We start from the raw sequence: 24,243 nt of genomic DNA, 5'->3' as shown, positions 1-24,243 counted from the left end.
CACTGCTGGTAGTTACAAGCCCACTACATCCACATCTCAGTCCAGCCGCACACCCACTGCAGCAGTTAGCACACAGCCCATGCACCATTCCATTCTCCAAGCCAAACTGCTAGTTCAGATTCACGGCAGCCGAACAGCCTGCAAAGCCAGCAGTACGCAGGCACTGCTAGAGGTCACTGCTGAGAAACAACTACGGCACCGTTTGTTGGCTCAGACACGAAGAACACTCCCCATGCAGTGCTGCAGTGTTTGGCAGCTCGCACTGCACAGCTCCGCACTGCGCTGTTATACATACGTTCCATTTCTGTGCTGGTCAGAGGAGATCAGCATTTGCCCCAAAGACTTCTGTCTCACTATACTGGTCTTGCTCGGAGCTGTCAGCTACTCTTCTGAACATGAATACAATTAATATCTTGTTTTTAACTTTCCCTCACTCTTTCTGCTTATTCATTTTTATGCCAGTTCTCATCATCCATTTGTCCCAAATCTTCGTCCGTCCTTTTTCTTTCATGCTTATGGTGACAGAAGGAATCAACCACAGGTGTGCACAAACTCCCAAACCACATCAGGCCAGAAAAGCTAGTGGGTTTACTCCCCACTAAGTCTAGCTTGGTTACCTGCAGAGCATAGCAAGTCTTGCACTTCTCTTACAAGTACTCCTCCACTAGAAGAAAAACAGTCATCATACTGAACAAAAAGAAAAAATACAGCCTACTGGAAGCGTGGTGGCAAAGGGGCTGTTTACAAGCAAGCTTTAACTCTGTCTGCCTTTTTGGCAAGCCCATCTGGCAGTTCCAGATGGCTTTTTATTTTATATTTGTTCCCCTTTTTGCCATACTGTGGTTCGCTGACCAACTCCTGAAGCACAGTAAGGACTTAACAGGCTGCCTGCCAACTCAGTGAGACCCAGGAACTTGGTGGCTTAGTGCTGGGCAACAGAGCCTGCAGCTTGCACACACTGAACAATCCCATAGGTGAAGTGTGCTGCTCTGACCCAGTACTGGCACATCCAACATGGGAGGAGCCTGTTCTTTCATCTTCGGTGGCCAGGAATTTCAGGGAAGGAACTCTGGGACAAATACTGCCTTCCACAGCAGTACAAATAGCCTGCAAACCAAGTGCATTAACCTCTATAAAAACGAGACCAGAAACCACTCAAGGGGCAACAGCAAAGACCAAAGAACAGTGTCAGAAAGATGCATACAGCAACTCAGAGCACACCAAATTAGTCAGAAACATACTAGTTTGCTCCTTTGTTACAATAGATCTAAATTAGAAGTAAAAATAAAACAGAAATAGAAATTAAAAGCAATTAGAAACTCTGTAGGCCCCTGGCACAGTTAGTTGTTGAACACTATATTCCATAGATAGCACTTCTACTCCTTGGCTGTACAATTTAAAGTTTCCTTCATTCAGATCCATACCACAATGTGGGCCACTGTAAGTCCCTAAGCAGACCCCCTGCTGTGCTGTTTCTTACCACTATACACAGGCTGTGAGCAGCAGGGGATGAACAACTTCAAATCACTGCACGTCTGACTATGATTCCATTCTTTCACTGTGATTAAGAAAATGATCCTGTAAGCCAGAATGAAACAAGACATCAGTCTGTACAAAAATTTTACTAAAAATACTTGAACAAGGTATTATAAAGATGCTAGTATTTACAATAGCTGCTGAAATATCCAGCATTCAGGCAATTCACACAAACATGGCTATAAACCACAAAAATGGCAACAAATTCATACATATTACACATTATATAAAGAAGCAAATCACCTTCAAAGCCAATCATAAGATCTGCCCATCGAGTCATTTTGAAATAGGTCCTAGGCTGTTCAGGTAAACTAACCAGGCATCAAAGAGGAAGTTAATTCTGGACTCAGGTCAGCTAAATTCAACATGAGAAAAACGTGTACACTTACAGTCAGGATACAGAATGGCAGAACCATCAGATTTCTCCCACGGCTCATAAGTCACTTGGCTTGCTGCTCTACCTGTAAGAGGCACCACTGCACAGACCATTTCACAAAGTGAAAGGACTGAAGACTGTTTACTGAAGATGCAGAGACCAAGTTAAACCAGGCTTGATCTTTCTCAGCACCAAAGTACAAGTCATCCTAGCAGATAAAACAAAAAGGGTGTTTTCCCTTCCATAAAAAACACTAACTTAACCACAACTTACTCTTTATATTCACAGGACTTTCAGAGCTTAAATTTGTTGCTGCCAGAATACAAGAAACTTTGTTGCTTTAGGATAGATTATAGAACAGGACATCCTAGTGCAATGTTATAATCCTAGAAGTCTTTTTGCTTCTTCACTCTGTGCCATCAGAGTTTCACTAGCATACTTCTGAAGAAGCTCCATCTTCTTCCTCCGTACAAGAGCTTCCTCAATCTGCAAATACAAAAACATGAAGACATTCAGCTTAATTGAGATGCTGAAACCAAGAATGCCCAACTATTAAGGAAGAAACGCAAAAGAGGCAGTGACAGAGGCCTGTGCTAGTATAGATCAGTGGAACAGAGATGAATCAGGAATATCATCTTGAATATTAAAGTGTTCATGGAACTCAAAAGAAGCAACACAATGGATGTCTTTATTTCAGATCTCTGCCCCTCCCCTTTTTAACGAGGAAGTTAGCTGCAATTGTAGTTTAGAATCCAAAATGCAAAATCCCACAGGCATAAGGAATGATTTGACACTTAAAAAAGACTACACTAATTTCTAACTAGAAGAGATTGCTATGTAAATCAATGATTAAGTCAAAACCAGTCTTCAGCCTGTTATGCTCTCCATTTAGAGAACGCCATCAGTCAGAAAGCGATGTTTTCAATTGTTGTTTCTCTCTTTACAGTTTTGACAACCCATTAAAAATATTTTGCTGAAGGTACAGGATCATGACTTCACAGAATACAGCATTGTAATCTAACAAGATGACAGTAGGTGGTAAAATACCACAAACCATCTGAGTGACATCCAGGCATACCTACCAATGCATACATAACTCCAGAATGTTTTTGATTGAGTTGTGTATCAAGCTACCCATCACGGTTAATGTAATATGGACTGAAATAGCTCTAGGATATATAACTGTCATTCAAAGTCATGCCACCAAAATCATTTTAGGTAAGTGAGAGCAAACTCTGCAATTTAGAATTGATTGCTAAATTGAAAAAAATAGACCATTAACAGAAAAGCACAATAAAGATTTAGTGGGAAACCAGTGTGATCCTGATCACAACTGATAAATAATTGATCATAATTGACCATGACTGAGTGCACCTCTCAGCAATTTTGCTATCAACACCAAGTGGAGTGATGCTGGAAGGAAGAGATGCCATCCAGAGGCTTGACAGGCTTGAAAGGTAGGCCTGTGCAAACCTTGTGAAGTTCGTAAGGCTAAATGCAAGGTCCTGCATATGGGTTAGGGCAAGCTCAAACACAAATATTGGCTGGATGACGCAGGCTGGATGATGAAGGGAGCGAGAGTAATCCTATGGAGTAGGACATGGGCATTGGTGGACAAAAAACTGAACATCAGCTGACGACATATTCTTGCAGCCCAGAAAACAAGTCGTATCCTGGGTTGCATTCAAAGAAATGGGGTTAGAAGGGAAGTTATTCTCCCCCTCTATCCTGCTCTTATGAGACCCAACCTGAACTACCCCATCCAGGTCTAGTTCTTCCAGAATTTTATGATTCTATGACAAGTATGAATGGGTTGTGGTGTTATTCAATATTTATGACACTTTTGGCAATTCTCTGATGAAGATGGATATAGCAGTGGTGCCTTATTTCTCGTCAATTTCATAGCATTTGGAAGAGCACTAAGCAGCTACAGAATAAAATCACAGAAGGAGCACATCTCTGCAGCCCAGTTTTCTGATGTCTTACCTCCTGTTGAGATGGCACTGGAACATGTGCAATAAATTTCTGTTGGCCGTCTTCGCCTTCTTTTTCTTTGCCACCCTCCTCATCAGACTGAAAAAAAAAAAAATGAAGCCACATCAAATTTGCTTTCTGAAGAAGTCAAACAGTTCTGCCAGAAGGAACCAAACAGAAAGTGAACAGGAATACACAATGCAGGATGGAGATGTATAGGACCAAACAACAACAGATCATGTCAAGCATCACATTCAGCTGTCATGCTGTTTTACATTTTCAGGACTGTTGCTTTTGTTCTTTATAGTTTTTTCTCTTCTGTGGAAGTAGCATGAACACAAAGCCACCATCCCCCCCTTTTCCACATATCCCTGGCTGCCATAGCACAGCTCTAAACAAAAGAGCTAAACAATCAAGAAGAAAGCACATGCCTTAAGAATAACATACCATTTCCCTGTATAACTATACTGGCTCATTGTCACACCTGACAGCTGGGCTTATGAACCATGAGATAATACAAACAACACAGGACTACCTTTCTTTATTCTAGTGACAAACTCACTTAGGTACAAACTGAGATATAAGAACTGGTTCTCATATCACTTTTCACAAAGCTCAGAGAGCATTAGGAATGATCTTTACTACCTTTGTGTGCAGGGGAAAAAAAGCAAAACCATGTCACAGTAATGATTGCACCATCAGCAAAACCTTCTATCAGAATTCAAGTATGAAAAGACCCTGATTATAGAATGGTTTTGCTATGCAGTGACAGAGTGAAATTTACTGCACGCAAAGCCACTTACATTATTACTGGTGTAGATTATACTTAGAAGCATGACTCAACATTGCTCTGTTAACCTTACAAATACCAGCAGTCCAGGGAACAACAGGTAATCATAACAAGGTCTGAGCTGTTTGCTATTCTTCATTCTAGCAAAACATTGTTCTTAGCCACCAGCTTTCATCCCTCTCTAAATTTAGACCAAATATACTCATCTATTACTAAACAGGGACAATTAAATAGGAAGTTAGGCAGAACTCAGCACCAGCAGAAAGGTTTTCAATGAAATAACTCTTCTTTGAAGAAGGCAGCACAGAAGACAGAAAAAAAGTAACATCCCCTTAGCCATCACATACCTCATCATCAACAGCGTAGATATTTTCTTCCTCTTCCTCCTCCTCCTCCCCTCTCGCAAGTCTTGCCTCCCTCTCCATTTTCCATTTTTCCACTGCTTCTGCTATAACTGTTTAGCAAAGGAAAACGGCAAGCATATCTGAGAGCAACTTAAAGCAGTATGGTCCAGCTGTAACCCCAGTTTCCTCCACAGTGGTCCTTCAACAACTGCAGCTAGAACTCCTTTAATTTGTCTCCTATTTCCAAAGCTTTTTCAACAGACTTAAACTTCTCAGTTAAATCTTCAGCATCAGTAACACACCTTTACTGTAGTCCTTGATGTTAGAGTTGTCTAAGCAAAATGTAAGGAATTATTATGATGTAACAATGTTCGTTTAGGAGACATGTTGAGTCCAAGTGTCATGGAAAAACAACTGACCTTCTGAACTGAAAAACAGGGTCACATGGCCATGCTAAACAACTCAGTTCTGTAACATGTCAGTGGCTACAGGAATACCGGTTACAGCGTAGTTAATTAAATATGATTATGAGTCATCACCCACATAATTCACTTTCTTTTCATCTCATAATGCACTTCTGTCATTTTGTACCATGATCCAAATTCTAACCCATTCCTAGCTAGGATCGGTTAGGTTGCTCCATCTTTACTATGAAAAAAGCTTTTAAGAACTCTAATACAAGTTTTACTAATACAAGTTTTTTAAAAAGCTTCACTGGTCACATCACAAGCGCTCAAGAATCCCAGGGAGGTGAAAGACTCATGCAACTAGGCAGCAGAAATGCCTACAGCTACAGAAGTCAGCAGTCAAGTCCCTTGGCTCCAAGAGTTAACATTAAAATGCTCTCCCTAAGAAAGCAAAATCTAAATCACATTACTGTGTCCTGTGTGGTTTCCGTAACAGAAAAGCTATACAAGTTTTTTCAGTACTTAAACAACAACTTAACTCTTCTGATCACACGGCCAAAGTCACAAGAACTTAATAAGTGACACTGAGTGGATCTTACACAATGTGTATTAATAACACAATAAAAGGTAGTCATTCCTTGCAGTGTGTGCAGAAAATTAAACTCAAGGTTACATTAGTCACATTAACTCAAGCCAAGACCCTTAAAAAGATTTTTTTTCCTTCTTCCTTCATTTTCATGCATTGGTTCTGCTAGGTTCTCTACCCCAAGTGGCACAATCAGTATATTCAGTATATTATATCATTATGCCAGCTGCAAGAGGGAGAATTAACCAGAGGAGGCAGAAGGATCAAAGAAGTTACCTGACAAGACCACTGCTTTGTTACAAAACACTACAGTAGAGTAGGGAAAAAAAGTGCCTCTCATTCAAAAGATGTATTTGGTTGGGACTGACAGCATGGGACATGAAAAGAAATGTCAAATCTTGTTATTTAACTGTTCATTTCAGAACCGTGCACCTCTGTTTGGAACTAGGTCTCCCCAGGAAATAGGGTGTTAGATCCAGAATCAGAATTACTAGAGAACATCACCATGAAGTAACACACAAGCCAAGTAAAAAATGTTGTCACTTCTGGAATAGTTAAGAGTGACTTCTGTCCACATTAGAGGTCACAAGGATACTCTGGTGTCTACACAGCTTATTTCAAGTAAAACCCAATGATTATTCATGTTGGATTTTGAATCTTGCATACCTTTCTTCTCATGTTCTTGTTCCAGGGGCTCTAGAATGCCATCATCTTCATCCCTGTAGCCATAGTATTCTGCATCAATGGATTTCATCAGTTCCGCACGGGTTTTCCGGGGTGGTGGGAGGGCTGGAAGAAGATGACCATCGTTCTAATAAGTCAACCTTGGATAGTTTGCAGAACATTTCTGGTTCTTACCAACCTCACAACAACTACAGCTACCACATTAAGCCAATAACCAGTGGATTATTTAAACTGCTGACAGTATCAGGAGCACTGGTATTTTATTCTGTCCTGCAAAAAAAACCTGTGTGAATGCAAGACTGTGGCTTCTTATCATATACTTCCCAGTCTCTGGCAACCCTGTCTTCCTTTTATTATTTTTTTTCCTTCCCTATCCCGGAGTCCCCACAGTGAGCAATATTACCATTCAAAATGAACTACAAAACTGTCCTCAATTCCTGCAGAAAATGCAGCACCTCCCATAATTTTTTTTATTTCTTTTTCAGATGGCAAATAAAGATTTGACTCAGCAGGCCTGCCAAGCAATTCTCACTCATTTCTGACAAGATACAGTTACTAGCATTTTCTATGCACTACAGTAGACGTTATTCTCAAGAGCTACTGCTATGTAGATTCATATTCAGGAAGAGTTTATATTTACTTACGCTCCTTCTCAAAAAGTTCTCTAACTCCTGGTAAATCCTTTGCAGCTCCAAAGTATTTGTAACCTCTGTTCCCTGGAACTTCCTTCCCCTCGTGATCTAACATCCTCGGTCCAATTCTCTGAAAAATAAACAGTTAGCTGCTTGGTTTTATTCCTCTTCCATCTTGTATTTCCTGCTTTCCTGGGCATCTTAATGAGATAAAGGATTGAGAGAACAGATGTAGGGTGGTTTGAAGTGATAGAGAACAAGTAAAATGCCCTCATTTTTATATACCATCTACTTATACTAGAAATCACACAGTTAAAACAACAGTGTAAACCATGAAGGACCCATACCTGATTCACCTGGACAAAATACCTAAAGCTCTTTTATTCTGTGCCAGTAGGATTTGTGGGACAGCAAAAAAGTGCCACTATGTCTGACAACAAACACACACACAGTGCTCTGGCAAGGGAGAGTCTCATTACTTCCATCTTTAGCAGTAACAAGGTGACCCAAGTTAAAATCATTCTACACATCAATGAGGTACAGAACAGAAAGACCAATGCCTACTGATGGGTAAAATCAGAACACTGCCGTGAACTTTTAACAGAAAGGTAACACCACTTAAACTAGCATTCCAAATGGAAAGCCAAATATGCTCATCGTGGAAACAAGTATGTCAGATCATGCTAGAAAGAATATTTAGGGTCTGAATTAAATTCCTCTCCAGTAAACACTGGACAAATAACAAACGTTGAACAGATTTTTCTTATTAGTCACTTGTAAGCAGAAGAACTACACAGTACAAAATAATCTACACTTACAGCATAATCAGGACCTCCCAGCTCCCTTATTCGGACTTCCCAGTGCCCTTTTTCCCTCAGAAGTTTGTTTATTTCATCATTCAGGTCCCGAATTCTGAATTCACCCAATCCAGCTATCAGAGGGAAAAGAGACAATAAATTAAGCAGTTTACAAGAAGCTCCAGAACACTTCAGAATTAATCCAACACTAAGCATATAACTCACATAGAATCCCATTACTCTTACTCTAACTGGTTAGGACTACAGATTCAAACAAAATTTTATTAGAAAAAAACTTACCATTTTGAATCTGTGCCACTTTCTTGGAGATTTCCCCAATGATCTAGTTAAACAAGAACACAGAAGTGAATTTCTTCATAAAGAAAAAAAATCCACCCCCCAACCAACTAGAAAACCTAGAAAGAACCTTCTAGAAGTTGTTTTGATCCAGAAAGTGGATTTGAGCTTAACAATTTCAAATATCAACATTTCATTCAGACAGATCTAGTACCTTAGAGGCTTAAAATAATGGAATTATTATACAGCAGCAATCATAACCAGATTCCTAATAAACATTTCCAGCAACTTCACCTTTGACTTTTCAGGCAAAGAAGGGCAGAAAGGACGGTCTAACAGGCCAGTCAGCCTGACCTTGGCTCCCAAAGGGTTATGGAGCAAATCTGCCAAAAGAGGCTCCCAAATAAGGTGAAGAACCCAGGTGGTGACTAGGAGCAGTCAGTATAGGATTTGCCAAGGGGTAAGAATGTCCAACCAATCTTCATTAAGATGGTATTCAATCACTTCCATGGGGGCCCAGAAAAAGCTGTGAAATCTCAATCCCATAAGATATTAAAAACCGGATTGGATATGGCCCTAGGTAGTTAAACATGGCTGCACCAGCTCTGAACAAGTGTGGTGAATGATATCATATTCCATTGTAAAGCATTCTGTGATTTAAGTACCAGTATACTCAAGAATTCTGAAACACTTAGCACTTCAGTTTCAGACAGCCCGCTTACAGAAGTTCAATCTGTTACATAAGTAGAAAACTATAGTTTCATATTACCTGCCGTCTCCACTTCTCAGCTTTTGGCAATTCATTACACTCTGATGCAAGGAAAGGTCTTCGTTCCTACTTGATAAAAAGTCACACTCAGCAAAGCTTGAACCCAGCAATATGTTCCCAGCACTTCATACAAACTTTACCTCTCAATTAGTCCCAAACCATGCTACCAGCCTCCAGTACTTTCTGCTCCCACCAATTTTTTAGAATTGGAAAAAAAAATGACTATTTACAGACCTACCAAATTAAACCACCAAGAACGTTACAGAATACTTAATTTAATGTTATTCAAAGCAAAACTTGTCATCTGTTTCTTCGCATCACCCCACAATACCGTTCTACAAAAACAATGCTCCATTTAAGACAGCTGCAATTCACACAGTTTTTAGCCATACTACCATTTACATAAAACCCACTGCTTTCCAAGCAGCTGTTAGTTTCTAGCCTTTCTTTCTTAACTGCTACTATCTAAATGTTGTAACTTTTCTCCAAGATAACTTCATTTTACCATCTCCCCACTATCATTCATCCAAAACACCACTTTCCTAATCACCACAATCCACTGACTTGCACACACAGGTAATATTTCATCTTATTCCCAGGACTCTGTGTGCAAGCATTATGACTCTTTCCCTGCAGTGCTTCCACAAGTTTACCCTTAAACATCAGGCAGTTATGTACAGCTGCAGACATCACATGTTGGTTTACTAACATGTGAATGTTGGGTCATATGCAAGCCTCAAATTCAGAATGCTCTTGAAGGTCCTGTTTCAAGATTATTATTATACCAACAAACGGGAAGATCATGAGAAGGGCTTTTCAACCTTTTCTGGGGAAATATCCAAGCAAACCCTGTGATTACAATCAGTAAAAATAAGCGTATGCACATCAACTTCTGTAAGCAGCTGCAGAAGAGAAATCTCAAAAGATTGTTTCCTGCCCAGCACGCTGCCTCCAGTTAAGTGTTACTACAGCTTTTTAAACTAAGTGACATTCTTCCTAAAATATTACGTAAAATGTAAACGATGTCCAATCTTTGCCCCCGTTATCAGCCCAACCAATGTACCTCTCAAACATACACATACACAAGCTTCAAGTCAGGTTATTTAAGAAAATCCTATTCAGCATTTTTCTCTGGTCACACTGTGAAACATAGTTCCTACCCAAACCACTTCCCAGATGACTAACATCTAACTCCTCTACAACACCTGTGTCCAGCACACAGACCTCCTGGAAGCTGGCACACAGGTATGTACACGGCTTGCAAGCCACTCTTGCTTAGAGCGAACGAAGCTGTAAGGCTTTTTGTTTGTTTGTTTCACATCATACCTTAACTTTTCCTTCTTCAAGCTGAGCTTGACGAAACCTTGCCAAGGCTGTCCTAAGAATTAAAAAAAAAAAACAACCACAAAGGAAGCAAAATTTACTTCTACGCATCTACACTCCAACAGTAACAAGCTGTGCTGTGGCTTTTTGTTATACACTTAATACTGTTTGTAGAAAAGCAAGGCTTAAACATCCATTTGCTACCTCTTCTCAGCAGCAACTGCTTCAACTCTAGAAATCCTCAGTGGTTTCTTTATTTGATAAACACAAACTCAAGCAAGAAATGAATTAATTTTTCTAATTAGCATATTTCAGCATGCTAAATTTTAACAGGAAAGGGTGTCACTAAGTTATAAGCATTAAAATTCACTTAGCATCAAGGTAAGCAAAACGCAAAAATCAAGAGGAGAAAAGCATCAGTGAGGAATGCAGCAGTTCGTACTACAAACTCAGTCTGCAGCTGAGTTTATCAGCATGACTACATTGAGTCTCTCACAACCGAGCAGACTACACAGGCCATTTTTTTAATACACAGTTATCTTTGTTAATAAGGTATTTAGTCGTTATGTTAAAGAGCACAAAACAACCGAGAGAGCCATTTACGCCTTTCCTTTAACTACATAACTGTACACCTGAGCCGATCCTATGGGCTCCACCCACTGTTAAGGAACAGAGCTGCTGCCAGCACGCGGTATCACACCGATTGGTTCAGGGCCGTCAGAACCCCGCAATACGCGCAGCAAAGTGCTGAAAACCGCTGTCGGAACGGCACTGCTTCAGAACGGGTCTCTGGATGCGGGCAGCGCTGCTCCTGACCCACGCAAGGCGACAGGACTGAGCTCCGGAGCCCGCAGGGCCGAGGGACGCTGCCCCGAGGCCCAAATGAGCAGTACGTGTACGGAGCGGCCCGCTGCGGGGAGCGAGCACCGGGCCGCGCCCGATCGGCATCCCCAGCCGTACTCACATGGCTTTCTCCGCGTTCCGAGCCTGTAAACGAAAACAAATGCGTTATTCCAGACGGCGCCCGGCCGCTCCTCACTTCCCATCCTCTCCAGATGCCCGGAGGAGCCCCGAGCGCCACGCAAAGAACAACAACGGGGCCGAGACCCCGCACTCACCATGACTGCAGCCGATCCCGCGCCGCCACCTCAGGAAGGACCCGGAAGAAGACGCACCGTCACGCCGGAAGCGGAAATAAGCCTCAACGGGTTGCATGGCGGCAAAGGCCTCCGCTCGGCGCGTCGCTCTCGTGCGCGTGCGCACCCCACTCTGCGGCCCGCTCCGTCAGCGCCGCACCGTCCATCTGCGCATGCGCGGCCCGGGGGACGAGAAGGTGGCCTGGTTGGCTGCTGCGCCCCGCGCTCAGGGGCTGTGCCGGCCTGGCGTTACAGTGCGCTTCTGTACAGAACTCTGACAGGATAGGGTACTGAAACACAGAAATCTGAGGAAAGCTTTTCTCCCGCGTACCGAGCAGTTTTCCTTCAGAAATGCGGCGCATTTCTTTGCAGGCGTTGTACACACCGCACGCATAACCTCCAGCACAGCAAGCGCTACCTGCAGGGATTACGGCCGTCACACGGAGCACCTCCTCCATTCACCCAACACGACCCACAGCTCCTGACAGACCGCCCAACACGGGAGCACCCACAGCCGCTCTACCAGCTGCACACCAGCACTCCCACTGCTGCCTCCTTACCCCGCAGGCTGCCGCTCACCATCAGGGCAACGCTCGGGCACCGCAAGCTGAAGGTTTTCCTTCACAACCCTGAGGCAAATGGAAACTCACGAGGTACAGACAGCACAGCACAGCACCTCCTGCAGCTGCCTGACAGTTAACAGCTGCCCGCATTGACACCATGTGGAATAGACATGATGCACTTCCAGCTCAAGTGCAACTCCATAAACGAGTTATTTCATAGAACAAGGCATGGTAACAGCATGTACTTCTCAGCCTTTTAAAAACTAGTCTGTGTGCTGACATCCAAAGGCCAAAGTATTATAGCACACCATGATACTACTTCAGATGACATCTAATACATGTTGCGCCTTCAGCAGTGTCAGAATGGAAGAAAGACTTTATCCACATGAGCAAAGTAAGAAGCCTGAGCCCCCAGAGAACACGTAACCCACCGGCACATCAGCAGCCTGGAACAAGGACTGCACATCTGCAGTCTGATGCTACAGGACAGGAGCTCAGTGTAAGGCAGAACAAAAGAGAAGTCCAAACTGAACTTTTTACACCTCCACATACCCCTTTTTAATATGTTATTTTGCACTGTGTACATGGAAACCAAAAATAAACAAAGAATTTTAGCCAAACTCCCCTTCCTCCTCCAGCTTTATTGATAGTTTAAAATTACATTTTCTATGTTCTAGGACTTCAATTGCTTTTACCATCTTACTTTAAAAACTGATTACAAGCAAATGAAACTCAGTTGTCTAAGTGATATAGTATACAAAAATAACATCTTGATTTCTGTGAAAATGCATTTATTTGCAACTCCTGAATAGCTCCAAATTGTATATGCTATGAGCACTGATGTCTGGGTTTCAGATTTACTTTGAAGTATTTATTCGAAAGCTTCCCATTACGTTCTGTTTCTCCGACATGGACATTCACTGACTGAATTACTGTTATTTTAAAGTTTATTCCTGATTTCTCTCTCTCTCGTGGCCATCAACAGGCATGTGCATCTTGTTTATTTACTCCCACTCAGCTATATGCTCTAGGTAGGGCCTGATACAGATATTACTCGGTGTTAACAGCTACTGAGGTCAGACAATCCAAGGCCATTGTAATAAAATTAAAGTTATGAGGAAGTTCAGACACTTCCAGAATTTCTTTTCTCCTGCATAGGATCACTTCCATGTAACCCAGAGAGGGTTTGCTGGTCTGACTCAACTCTTCCCACTCATCAATCCCTATTCACCAGTGGCACGGAAAGGGGGTTCTTTAACAAAGCATTATACATAACACCTCTACCAAACTAAACATAAACATTTTTGTAGTTAAATGCAGAAAGTTGATTTTTCCACCCCTTTCCTCCTTTTACACGGCAAGTAAAGCTCACTGGCCTGGGAGTAGCCTCTATCTGCCAACCTTTGGCCAGTGAAGAGGATTCAGAGAAAAATAATACAACCATCAATCAGAAAAAGGAGGGGCGACAAAGGAAAATAATTAGGCTGTAGCTTCAATTGTGCATTCCCGTGCAAGGTGCCCTGACTCGCCGCAGCGATAGCAGTTGACTTCACTGGTCTTGCTGCAGTTGATGGCTACATGGCCAGTTTCACCACACCTGGGGAGGGGGTAAAAAAAACAAAAGAACACTTTTAATGAAACCATTCATTAGTTGCACAGAAAAGCAAACCCACTCTGTCAAGTGCATTATCTACTGAGGTTGCATGCAATGCTACCACTGCACTCAAAACTTCTGCGTCAGTGTTCTTAGACATGAGGACTGTTACTGTCTTTAACAATAGTGAAGAACCAATTCCCAAGTGATCAACTCAGTCATCACTGTGCATGCTAGAAGATCTGCAGCTGGTACAGGCCTGCATTCACAAAACAAGCAGGATTTTGAAGCTGGCTTTTTAAACCGATTTAACAGCTCTCAGTTTTGAGTATCAGTAGATAGCAGTTTTTGAAAGTAAGCTATGCTGAAAGTTTGAAGCTTAATCTCCTCAAAGTAAGAGAAAGAATTCAGTTTGCACTTTCACCTCTTCCCTCAGCTCTTACCTATAGCATTTCACTTTGGTGCAGTCTTTTTGAATGTGTCCAAATTCTCCACAAGAGTAGCATTTCTGCTCGTCCGCATGGTCACAGTCACGAGCCAGGTGGCCAGGTTTGCCACAGTTGTAGCAGCACTGCTCTCTCTCCCTCTTCGGCTCCTTGCAGTCCTTCGCAATATGGCCACCTCTACCGCAGTTATAGCAGGCTTCCACAATAAGAAAAACATACCAAACAAGACTATAAAACCTTGGTTAAGTAAGGTGTAGGATGCTTTTAACGAAGGACTTTTGTCTGTTCCAACTAATTCTGATGAACATACAACATCCTTCTCTTCAACCACAGGCCTCCATCCGTGTAATTGAAGAGAGGGAATATTTATTGATACTTACCATCCTCCTGAAGATCACAGTCCTTGGCAAGATGGCCAGACTCACCACAGCGGTAACAGATGTCCGGGAGAGATGAAGACATGAACTGGAAGCCTGCTTGATATGGGTAACAAGAGGGAAAAAATGCTTAAGAACGTTCTTAACTTCATCTGTAAGAGTTAATCAAGGACTCTGCCAACTGAACTACTGACCAATTAGGTTTACTCTCAGAAACCATGAAAAAAAAATCTTACACAGAGTTAAGAACCAGGTAACTTCATTAACAAATTCAGTATTACTTCTTGGCAGACCAGAGACTATTTTACACACTACTCAAATCAGCCAGCTAGACAGATCTCACTGTGCAAGTGATCAGAAAACCCAGCAAGCAGTTACCTCTGCCACGGCTTCTCATCCCACGACCACGGCCAATCCCAGTTGGGCACTCCCGGGCCCAATGGCCAGTGCGTCCGCACTTAAAGCACTCGTTGCTGCTCATGGTTGCAGATCACCTGCCTAAGGAGAAAAAAAGAAAAAAACAAGAACAAAACATTAGAACATTTTGCCCCAGCCAAACATTCAAGTAAGAAACTCAGAGGCTACATGCCCTTCTAGCATGGGGATTGAAAACAAAGCAGAACTTGAAACTTGAACTTTCTTGTCCTGTATCTGTACAGTAGTATTAAAGCCATGATAAGAGATGGGATCTCATTTCAGCTTTGCTTGGAGTAAGAGTTTTAAAAGCTCAAAACCACAGTGTACTGGGCAGCCTTTCATCACTTTTTGTAGCCAGTCTTCACTCCGCATGTTTGTAAAATTCTTAAAAATGGGTGGAAGTGCCTACAGCTACTGTTTTAATAGTGCTGCTGTTGCTCTCTCCTTTAGCAACTGCCTCTTCCTTATCACTCAGTTAAAGCTCAAAAGCCATATACTTCCACCTGTGAGTTATTTCCTCCTGGTAGCTGTTACATTTCTCATGGGAATACATGGATGGCAGCTACATACAATTTATTCACTAATCAATTCTACATTAATATATTCTATATAATATATTCTAGAAGGACCCTGTAAGAATCAGCCACAATGCAGTTATATGAAAGACCACAGTTCTTTCACAACTGAAAGAGCAGTTATACCTGACCTGAGGAACCACCATTTCTCAGTTTATTTCAATACGTTAACTCACAGCTCAGGGTACATACTTCACTCTTCACTCCTCAGTTTACACAAAGGAAAATGTTTAAGACATCTGGCTCCTTAAGAGACATCAGACACTGGCCAGATATCTACAAGGCTAACTTGGAAAACATCCTTAGAATGCTAGGGAAACATCAGATAGGCATGCCTGTCCATGACAGTACGAACCACTTTTGCCCATATTGGGGAATGGAGGAAGGTGGTTCATTGAGCAGGAAAGTCAGTCTGCCACAGACCACTGAGAAGCAGTCAGGATGGGGCAGGTTAAACAGATTGCAATCACAGCACTTTTACCTCCCCCCCCCCCCCCCCCCCCCCCCCGAAGGTGTAAAACAAGGCAAGACTACTAGAACTGGAAACAAAAGAACAAGTTAAATTAGGCTTCAGTTAAATATTTAAGTTTCAAGTGCAATGATCTGCATATTAAGCTTTGCTTTCATGAAGCTTAATATGCCTGAATACTCCCCCTTAGGCCTCTCCCAATTCATTACTCTTAGCCTAATGAAAGTAGAATTAGTAGCAGTACGTTTGTTGCCTCATCTCCAGAATAGTTTTCCTACAGTTTATCCATGTTATGGAATCTATTTTTAAATCAAGTTTAATACCAGAACAATAGAAATATTATCTGTATGTTCCCATAGGGACACTTTTTACTTAAAAGTGAGCACTTAGTATTATGGCCACAAATACCAATCTTTAAAAAACAAAAACTGCCCAACATCCCAAATCACCAGGAGCATGAATACACAGCATCCTGAAGAAAGTCCCTACGGAAGCAGCAAGAACACATGATCTCAAGAAGGAACCAGAACTAGCACTCCAGCATTGAGATATACTACATCCATTTAAGATATAAACATGAAGTTTTATTCAGTTATATTTAAGGTACTTAAACATAGAATGGATTACTGTGGCATTTTAGCCACTCCTCTCTCAGAGCAGTTCCCTCCTCTGCAATCACCTACATAGTGACCATCCATCTCTCCCACCGCAGAAAAAGCAGGAGAATTTAAAATACAAGAGATGAGTAGTTAAATATGCTACTTCTGTAATCCCACATCTATCCTCCAGCTGCTCTTTAAAATGAAATTCTGCAGTAGAAGGACGCAAACAGATGTTAATAATAAAACATCTGAGTGCCTGAGATACAATAAATACTTTTTAGATATAACTAAGTCTTTTCATATGCTAGCAGGTATTTATTGCTCCATCTCAGTGTTCAAAGTTTCAAACTTATTAGGACACCAAAGGTGAAGAGCTGTCTCTTACGGTGGCTGCAGCTGGCACTCTGTGCCACTGTTTATGCTTGTTTTCATAGCAACCGTGTTGACACAGCAGAAAACACAGGCAAAGCCAGCTGCAGGAGCAGCTCTCAGGCACCTCAATACTTGATGCTGCTTTTCATTTGAAGGACAAGATGGAGCCTCCAATTTGTGTATCAAGACAAACTCCTCACTCAGCTTGCAATTCTCACAAGTCACCACACTAGAACACTACACAACAGGAGCTGCTGTACCATTCTGTGCTTCTTAAGAACAGTTTAAACTGAACAGGAATACATCTTTATAGACTGAAGTAATAACTCCCAGGGTCTCATTCAAACCATGCACTTGATGGGGAAGTATCCCCAGCAGTTACCTGCATATCTAACATAACCAGTCAAGCCGATGCGCAGTAAGAGAAATGTTCTATAGGTGAACTACATCTCCTTTAGAAACACAATGGAAGTTTTTCAAATAGGATATGCTGTCAGCCTACATCTCCTTTACCAGTTACTGTAAGCACAAGGTGCAAAAAGCACAGTAACACTGCTCCAGAGGGATCTGAGAAGTACTTTAACATTGAACCAACTTTTTAAATACTCCAAGAGAAAAACTCTTTTCTTCTGGTATTTATCAATCTGGCCAAGTAAGATAAGGCAAACGGAGTGAGAAATCCTGAGAAAGACAAACAACAGTGTCTGCACAGCCTGAACAAGACAGATTCACCTCTCAACCTCACTCTTCAAAGGCCTGCTTTTTTCCTTGAACTCTGACATCTCTGAAGGTTACAGCTGCAATCAACACAATTACAAAGCACACTACTCCATCCTCAGATACTTTGAACACATGAAAGCACGTAACAGTTCGCCTGGACTTCTCCTCACCAGAATTTTAATGTTCAATGTTTGTGCTGCTCCTGAAGATCTGAACACAAGCTCACTGCTAGAGGTGGATTTAACTGATACTCGTTTTAATTTACCTTGTGTTCTAAGCAACAGGACAAAGTTCCTCAACAATGTGAACTTTTTAGGAGTAAGAATTTAGTTTTCAGATTAAGCCAGACACTTTCTATGAACAGTATCCAGAAAAGGCCAGTTCAGAAGACAAGTCCTTAAATGGATACCCTCCAAGCAGTTTGGACACCACCTCATGATTCAGTTACTCACAAGACAAAAAATAAAAGTTCTAAAACCACACAAGTGTAAGTTCTCCTCTATTAGTCACTACTTCTTCATGGAGTCATCACAGATTAGTTTTCATCAGTTCCTTTTACTTTTATCTACCAAGGCCACCTTCAATGAGCCTTCTGCACCAAGGCAGTTTGCTTAGGTTGTTTTCACTCAGTCACATCTACCAATGATTGCTGTAACTCTCAGTTGTTACTCAAGTCAACTCTCCCCCCCTCTGCTTACATTACAGAACAATTTTACCCCCCTTTCACCTCACCAGAATCTACATAGGAAAAATGAAATGAGGAACTACAGACTTATCTTGCTTATCTGAACCTGGTCAAATTCTGCAAGCTAGATCTGATGAGGCAGTGGCTCAGCTAAAATTCCAGAACTTCAAAGGGAACATATGAAGTCGCCTCAAATAACATCTCCCTGCAAAGGAGAGAAGGCAGACATTTACCAGAACTCACCGTACAGACACCCTTAGCTGTAGTTCGAAGCTGAAATAATCACCATGCAACTATTCAGTGAATCCTATTTACATCAGACTCGGTTCTGGATGACCACCCTACTACTGAAGTTGAAGAGCAGAGCAGCTCGCAGATCTAAAGCAGCATTACTGCAGTATTTTTCTACATCAGATTTGAGACTCTTCTGACTGCAGCTTTAGCACCAAACTTCAACGTGATGAACTCAAAATGCTTCTGTTGAAGTGCAGTATGGATCACATTCTTCTGTGGCTTTTCAATTAGAACACTTACTATAGAGGTGCTCTCAGCCTCCAGTCTTCACATACACACTCAAATTTCCCAGTTTGAGTTAGCAGTCCAACTAGACCAGGAAATGGAAAGAACTACCACTAAGCTCCTCTGTGATGTTCCTTATTCTATGACTACTACTTCCTCAGAGAGCACCTAGAGTCTGCTGTAACAGATCAAAGTAAAACTACCTTGAGCTCCTCTGGTAATGAGGAAGCTAAATTTCCCACTAACCTAACCCTGTTCCAATTAGGGAAGCCAAGCATTTCTGGCAATACTCCAGTGCTGAACACTTACTCCAGTTATCTGAAAGACATTTGACTGCAACCTCCAAAATTAATTGACATGCTGAAGCTAGAATTTATTTAGAACAACCCTGAGCAATGCAACACGTAGCAGAAATTCCACCTTTTGCTATTACCTTTTGCCACACCAAAAAAACACAGCAAGTTCTGTGTAACAGAAGCAGCCGTATTGGATTTTCCTTTGCCAAACCCTGCTCTGCTCCACATAATGGCAATAGAATTGTGATGTGTGAAACTAATAAGGAGGAAAGATTAGGTCCACAGAACTAACATCTCCCACTCTAAACACGTTTCCCTTTGCCTAACTTAGGAAGCCCTCATGAAAACAATTCAGTATGTACTTATTTAAGTATTGCCAGTTAATAACTGCTGTGTCCTTCACATGCACTTCATATCACATTTTGTAACATGAAAAGCCATGAACACTGAATACCAACTCCTGTCCAGTACTGTAATGTCTCTCAGAAATGAATGAGCAGTCCTTTCTGTACAAACACTGGTTTATGTAAGGGATGGACTAAAGCAGGAAGGAACATACTGTGAGCAACATTACTGCTTTGGAGCAGCAGAAAACTGTTGCAAGTACAAGTGACACGTATTACTCAAGATTCCTCTAAATGCTAGGAGTTCCTCAGAATTCAACAGCTCGCTAAACAGTTCAAGCTGAATGTAACAGAGGCAATTATATTCATTATACTTACCAAATGCTCCCTTAGATCTACAAGCATCACATTTGATATTAATAGGACTTCACTCCTTCAAAGGACAGACTAGAGAGAATCCACTAGCCCTGTAAACTTGAGACCTCTTGGACTAACGCTGTTAGAAACCACCCATTTCCATGCAGGCTACTGGTGACCCATCTACCATGCCATACTCAAATGTGATATGTCAGCCAGAGCCCACGTGAAAAGTTCAAGATCCTATGCAATAGCAAGCACACCTCTGCTTTTTCAGAAGATTAAGAAATACGAAGTACAAGTAATAGCAATACTAAGTACTAGCATTCAGTTTTAGTGAAGTAGTTAAAATATTACTCCTTTAAAATAATAACTACCCATGGAGGGTTTTATTTCCCTAAGAAAAATGTTTGGGAATTCCAGAATTCAAAACACAGTACTGTCATGGAAACTCCTCAGTATATTTAGTTGAACTTCCCCATCTGTAACCTGAAAACGTGCTAGAGCATTTAGCAGTGTCTCAGCCTCCGGATTTTATTGTTACTAAGAAAGATACAAAATTAAGTATTCTGGCCACCAAATAACAATACTTCGTTTCTCAAATGAGGTAGCTTGAAAGTTCAAGCAAACCTGCAGAAGCAGAGCTCTTTCAGTCTATCTCTACTAGTTAGTTGTATGGGTATGACATATGATTTACCAAATATATGTATTTCTTCTTTCCCTTTTAATTCTTATTGCTATTTGGACAAAGTTTCAAACTTAAGAAAAGTGAGCAGTGACAGTAATGTGCAAACATCGTATTAACAGAATCAGTTAATGGGAAAAAACCCAAGGATAGGTTAGGCATGGCACTAACACGGCTATTATGCAGCCCTGGCAAACTCATCGAGCCGTTCCACCCAGAGGACGGGCACAGGATGGCTCTCTATGCCATTCTGCACTGAGGAAGAAAACACGAAGCAGGCAACTCTAATGCTCTGTAGTGAAGGGATCTAATTGAGTGCTGAAATTAAAGCAAAACATACTATTACGTTTAATAATTCCTTACGACCATCCTGGATACTGAGTGAGTAACAGCAGTTACTTGAAAACTATGTCTGACAGGAACTTAAAGAAGAAAAAAAAAGCAGCTCCACTGGTTGGTGCTCTGCAGATGTCACAGACTGTTTTTCCTATCCATTTATAGGTCACACTTGGATGTGCAGCAGGCCACCGTCCACGCCCGTGGTCGGAGACCCACAGTTGCAACACCTCGACCCTCAGCCCGCGGCGGCCCAGCACGTGGGGAGCCACGTGGTGCGCCGGGCCGAGGCCGCGCTACCGCCGCCAGCGTGCCCCGTCCGTCCCGGCGGAGCGGACTTCGGGAGAGATTTAAAAAGACAGAAATGGTTAAAAAAGCAGAAGCGGTTTTATTCTACCCACGCCCCACCGGCCCCGGGGTTCGCCTTACCCGCGCTTCCCCAACGTGCGGAGCCGCTCCCGGCCCGCACCGCCCGCCCTGCCCCCGCCACGCGGTGTCCGCACCGCCGCCCGCTCCGGGCCGGCCGAGCAACACGCGCCGCCGCCGTACCGCGGCCGAGAGGCCGAGCGCCGCGCCCCGCGAGAGGCCGCTGCCGTGCGGCCCGGACGGAGAGCGGCGCGGGACGGTCCCCGCCCGACCAGGCCTCCCATCCCCCAGAGCGGCGCAGGCTCCCCAGCGCCTCCCGCAGCCCGCCAGCGCCTGACTCACCGCCACCGCCCGGCCGTCCTGTGGTGTCTCGCGCCCTCTCGGCGCCCTCCGGCCCCGCTCCCCGCCCCGCCGCTCCGGGCCCGGCCGAACGAGGCCGGCGCCACTTTCCCGCGCACTAGGCCGGAGTGCGCCAGCGCCATCATCCCGCCGCCCTCCGCCGCCATCCCTCGCTCCCGGCCCGGCGCCCGGCCCTCCCCACCCAGTACGGCGGATACCTGCGGACTCCGAACCCCGCTGCGGCAGAAGCGCGCCCGCACGTCGCTAGGCCTCGCTGGCTGCCGGCCGTGCCCGCTGCTCCCGAGTCCCTTCTGGCTGCGCCACACGCGGCTTGCACACGGCCCCGCGCACTCTCCCCTAGATCGCCCCGCCCGTCCCTACAACTCTGCACACGGCTCGCTAGAGTCCACCTCTCAGCCAATGAGCGCGAAAACGCTTTTCCGGATGGCCAATCGGAGTTGAGAATGTGGACGACCAATCATCGCTGCCGGAAGGCGAGAAGAATCCCCCCTCCCCCTCCTGGCAGCTCCGCGCGCTCGGCTGCGTGCTGGGGGAGGGGGGGAGCGGCGGGTGCCGCTTTGACGGAAGCTGCGAGCTGGCGGGCGCTCCCGGTGTGCTGCAGGACGGCGTGGTGTAGTCGGGCTGCCGATGGGCGCTGCGGCACCTCCCTGCCCCTCCCTGCCCCTCGCACTGTGACTCACCACCTAAGCAGCTCCGGGTTCCTCGCCGCGCCTCTCCCTTCCCCCATCCCGAAGGCAGCGCCGCGCCACCCGGTGATGCAGCAAAAAGCGGCGGCGGGACCGGGCCGCGCCTCGGGGAGCCTCGCACCGCGCTTGGACGTCCCCAGCCTGCCCGCCTGCCGGGGCCGCGTGGGGCTGCCTCGGCCCCCTCCCTGCTCCCGCTCGGTCCCGCTGCCCTCCGGCGGGCGCTCCGCACAACGGCTCGGAAGCGGGGCCGGGGGCTGAGCGGAACGGGGTCGGGGCGAGGCGGGCAGCGCGCGGAGCGGCGGCCGCCATCTTGACGGGGCAGCGGGCGCGGGGCCGGCGGCAGCGCGACGAAATGGTGGACGCGGCGCCGTGGCGCCCAGGGCTGCCGCTGCGCCCGGCGGTAAACGGGGACTGTGATGGTTTCCACATTGTAAGCGAAAGCTACGAGAGGGATTTTCTTTGAAACGCTGAATTATTAAAACAAATCTACTCAGATACACGCGTCGCTATGGTGATATTACCAACTAGTTCAGTACTCGGCGAGGATGGGGGTACCTAAATGCAATCCCTTTGCTTCGGGTCTATGCAACGGAATTAGCAACGAAGCGTTACACCAAACCCGCTTCTATGTGAGCACCCGTGGGGCACGAGGCCTAACGCGGCGTTACCCGTAGTTACTCAGTGCGTGCGTTATCCCCGTTGGGTCGAAAACGCCCACTGAGGTCGTGCTGACAGCCGCTCCTACCGGCACGGCAGCTCACACGGAGCTGAAATGGGGCGCTGCGGCTGAGCATCGCCTGGAGCTGTGTACGTTCTGTCTTACAGCACTACGGCTGGGTTTGCTCTAAGAGGACAACGTGTGTCCTCTCTTCTTTGCACGGCCTTTACATCGCCTGGTTTTATTTCTGTTTCCCCTGCTGTGTTTCTATGCGTTACATTATGTCGACAGGTTTTGAACCCCTGCATTAAAACTAAAAGAATAGAAATCCACGGTGAGAAAGAATGCAGAAAGAAAATCACACGTCCTCCAATTTTTTCTCACCAGCTTATTAATTTCTTCAAAACAGAAGGTGGCTTCTATGTGAGTCTTTATGATAGGAATCCATGATTGTATGATTCCATGGCTCAGGAATTTTAGATTTACAAAACAATTGTAATAACTTCTCTAAACTTTTCCAGCTGGTTGTACTTCTAGTGCTGTCTGTGAGATCGGGAAACCCACACTTAGCATTAGCAGTAATCTGCAGACTTAATGTCATACAAAGTTCTGTCACCGATACAGTCAGTGAATTCCCTTGAAGAAATCAAAACTGCTTGCTTTATTTGGAGCAACTTCGAATCACACAATGGACTCTCCCTGAGCTGACATGGAAGTAGGGAACAACTGAGTGAAAATGTATTACTCAAGAGTTACTGCTGGTGACAAAACAAATGATCATCCACTGTAAGTGAATTGCCTCTAATACAACTCCAGTGATCTTATAATAAAAATATCTTAAGCTATTCTTCACTCTAATGAATGAAATCTTCCCCCAACAGATAAGCGTCTTCTAACAGCATTTGTTTTGTGTACTTACCTCAAGAATTAATTTGGCTTGTTTTATCTCAGTGAAGCTTGCAATTCTTGTTTTGCAGGTTTCTCTTTCATATTTAGGCAAGGATAGTCTTGCAGTTCAAGAACAAAAGGGAAAAGCATGACAGCTGTTCTCTGGTGCAGTCAGTATTTCCTATAGAAAACAAGGTAGACAGCAAAGAGGTTAGAAATGCAAAGGCTTCCATTTTCTTAGGCACAAAGGAAAGTTTATGTCAGCTCAAGACTCCTG

The 24,243-nt window shown here is 43.9% G+C and overlaps 3 protein-coding genes across 56 annotated transcripts in view; 1 reads left to right on the top strand and 2 right to left on the bottom strand.

The window, feature by feature from the left end:
* Window positions 1-1,603: 1,603 nt before the first annotated feature.
* Window positions 1,604-11,686, bottom strand: ISY1 (ISY1 splicing factor homolog). The gene is made up of 11 exons (XM_414311.6): window positions 11,634-11,686; window positions 11,480-11,502; window positions 10,519-10,570; window positions 9,193-9,258; window positions 8,427-8,469; window positions 8,148-8,260; window positions 7,342-7,459; window positions 6,680-6,802; window positions 5,024-5,130; window positions 3,899-3,985; window positions 1,604-2,398 (listed from the first exon to the last, which is right to left on the bottom strand). The coding sequence occupies exons 1-11, from the start codon at window positions 11,634-11,636 to the stop codon at window positions 2,291-2,293; spliced, it is 843 nt and encodes a 280-aa protein (XP_414311.1). The 5' UTR covers window positions 11,637-11,686; the 3' UTR covers window positions 1,604-2,290.
* Window positions 11,687-12,742: 1,056 nt separating this feature from the next.
* CNBP (CCHC-type zinc finger nucleic acid binding protein) overlaps window positions 12,743-24,243 on the bottom strand; it is a 69,391-nt gene continuing 57,890 nt past the window's right edge. For 23 of the 54 annotated variants that reach the window (XM_046899791.1, XM_046899788.1, XM_046899796.1 and 20 more), the window contains 5 exons: window positions 23,998-24,147; window positions 15,010-15,129; window positions 14,635-14,727; window positions 14,252-14,450; window positions 12,748-13,811 (listed from right to left, as the gene is read on the bottom strand). In XM_046899791.1, the coding sequence (XP_046755747.1) occupies window positions 13,694-13,811; window positions 14,252-14,450; window positions 14,635-14,727; window positions 15,010-15,112 (513 nt within the window). In that variant the 5' untranslated portion in view covers window positions 15,113-15,129; window positions 23,998-24,147 and the 3' untranslated portion in view covers window positions 12,748-13,693. Of the gene's footprint in view, window positions 13,812-14,251; window positions 14,454-14,634; window positions 14,731-15,009; window positions 15,130-21,931; window positions 22,073-23,997; window positions 24,148-24,243 lie in introns of those variants that run through there. The other 31 variants (XM_046899767.1, XM_046899773.1, XM_046899774.1 and 28 more) reach the window with 6 other exon arrangements.
* Window positions 17,478-22,915, top strand: LOC107054452 (atherin-like). The gene is made up of 3 exons (XM_015293472.3): window positions 17,478-17,484; window positions 21,174-21,318; window positions 21,389-22,915. The coding sequence occupies exons 1-3, from the start codon at window positions 17,478-17,480 to the stop codon at window positions 22,173-22,175; spliced, it is 939 nt and encodes a 312-aa protein (XP_015148958.2). The 3' UTR covers window positions 22,176-22,915.

The sequence above is a fragment of the Gallus gallus genome, chromosome 12 (genome assembly GCF_016699485.2).
Source record: "Gallus gallus isolate bGalGal1 chromosome 12, bGalGal1.mat.broiler.GRCg7b, whole genome shotgun sequence".
NCBI classification, from domain to species: Eukaryota; Metazoa; Chordata; class Aves; order Galliformes; family Phasianidae; genus Gallus; species Gallus gallus.
Note: the sequence above shows the minus strand (reverse complement) of the source record. Positions and strands in the feature narration are given on the sequence as shown.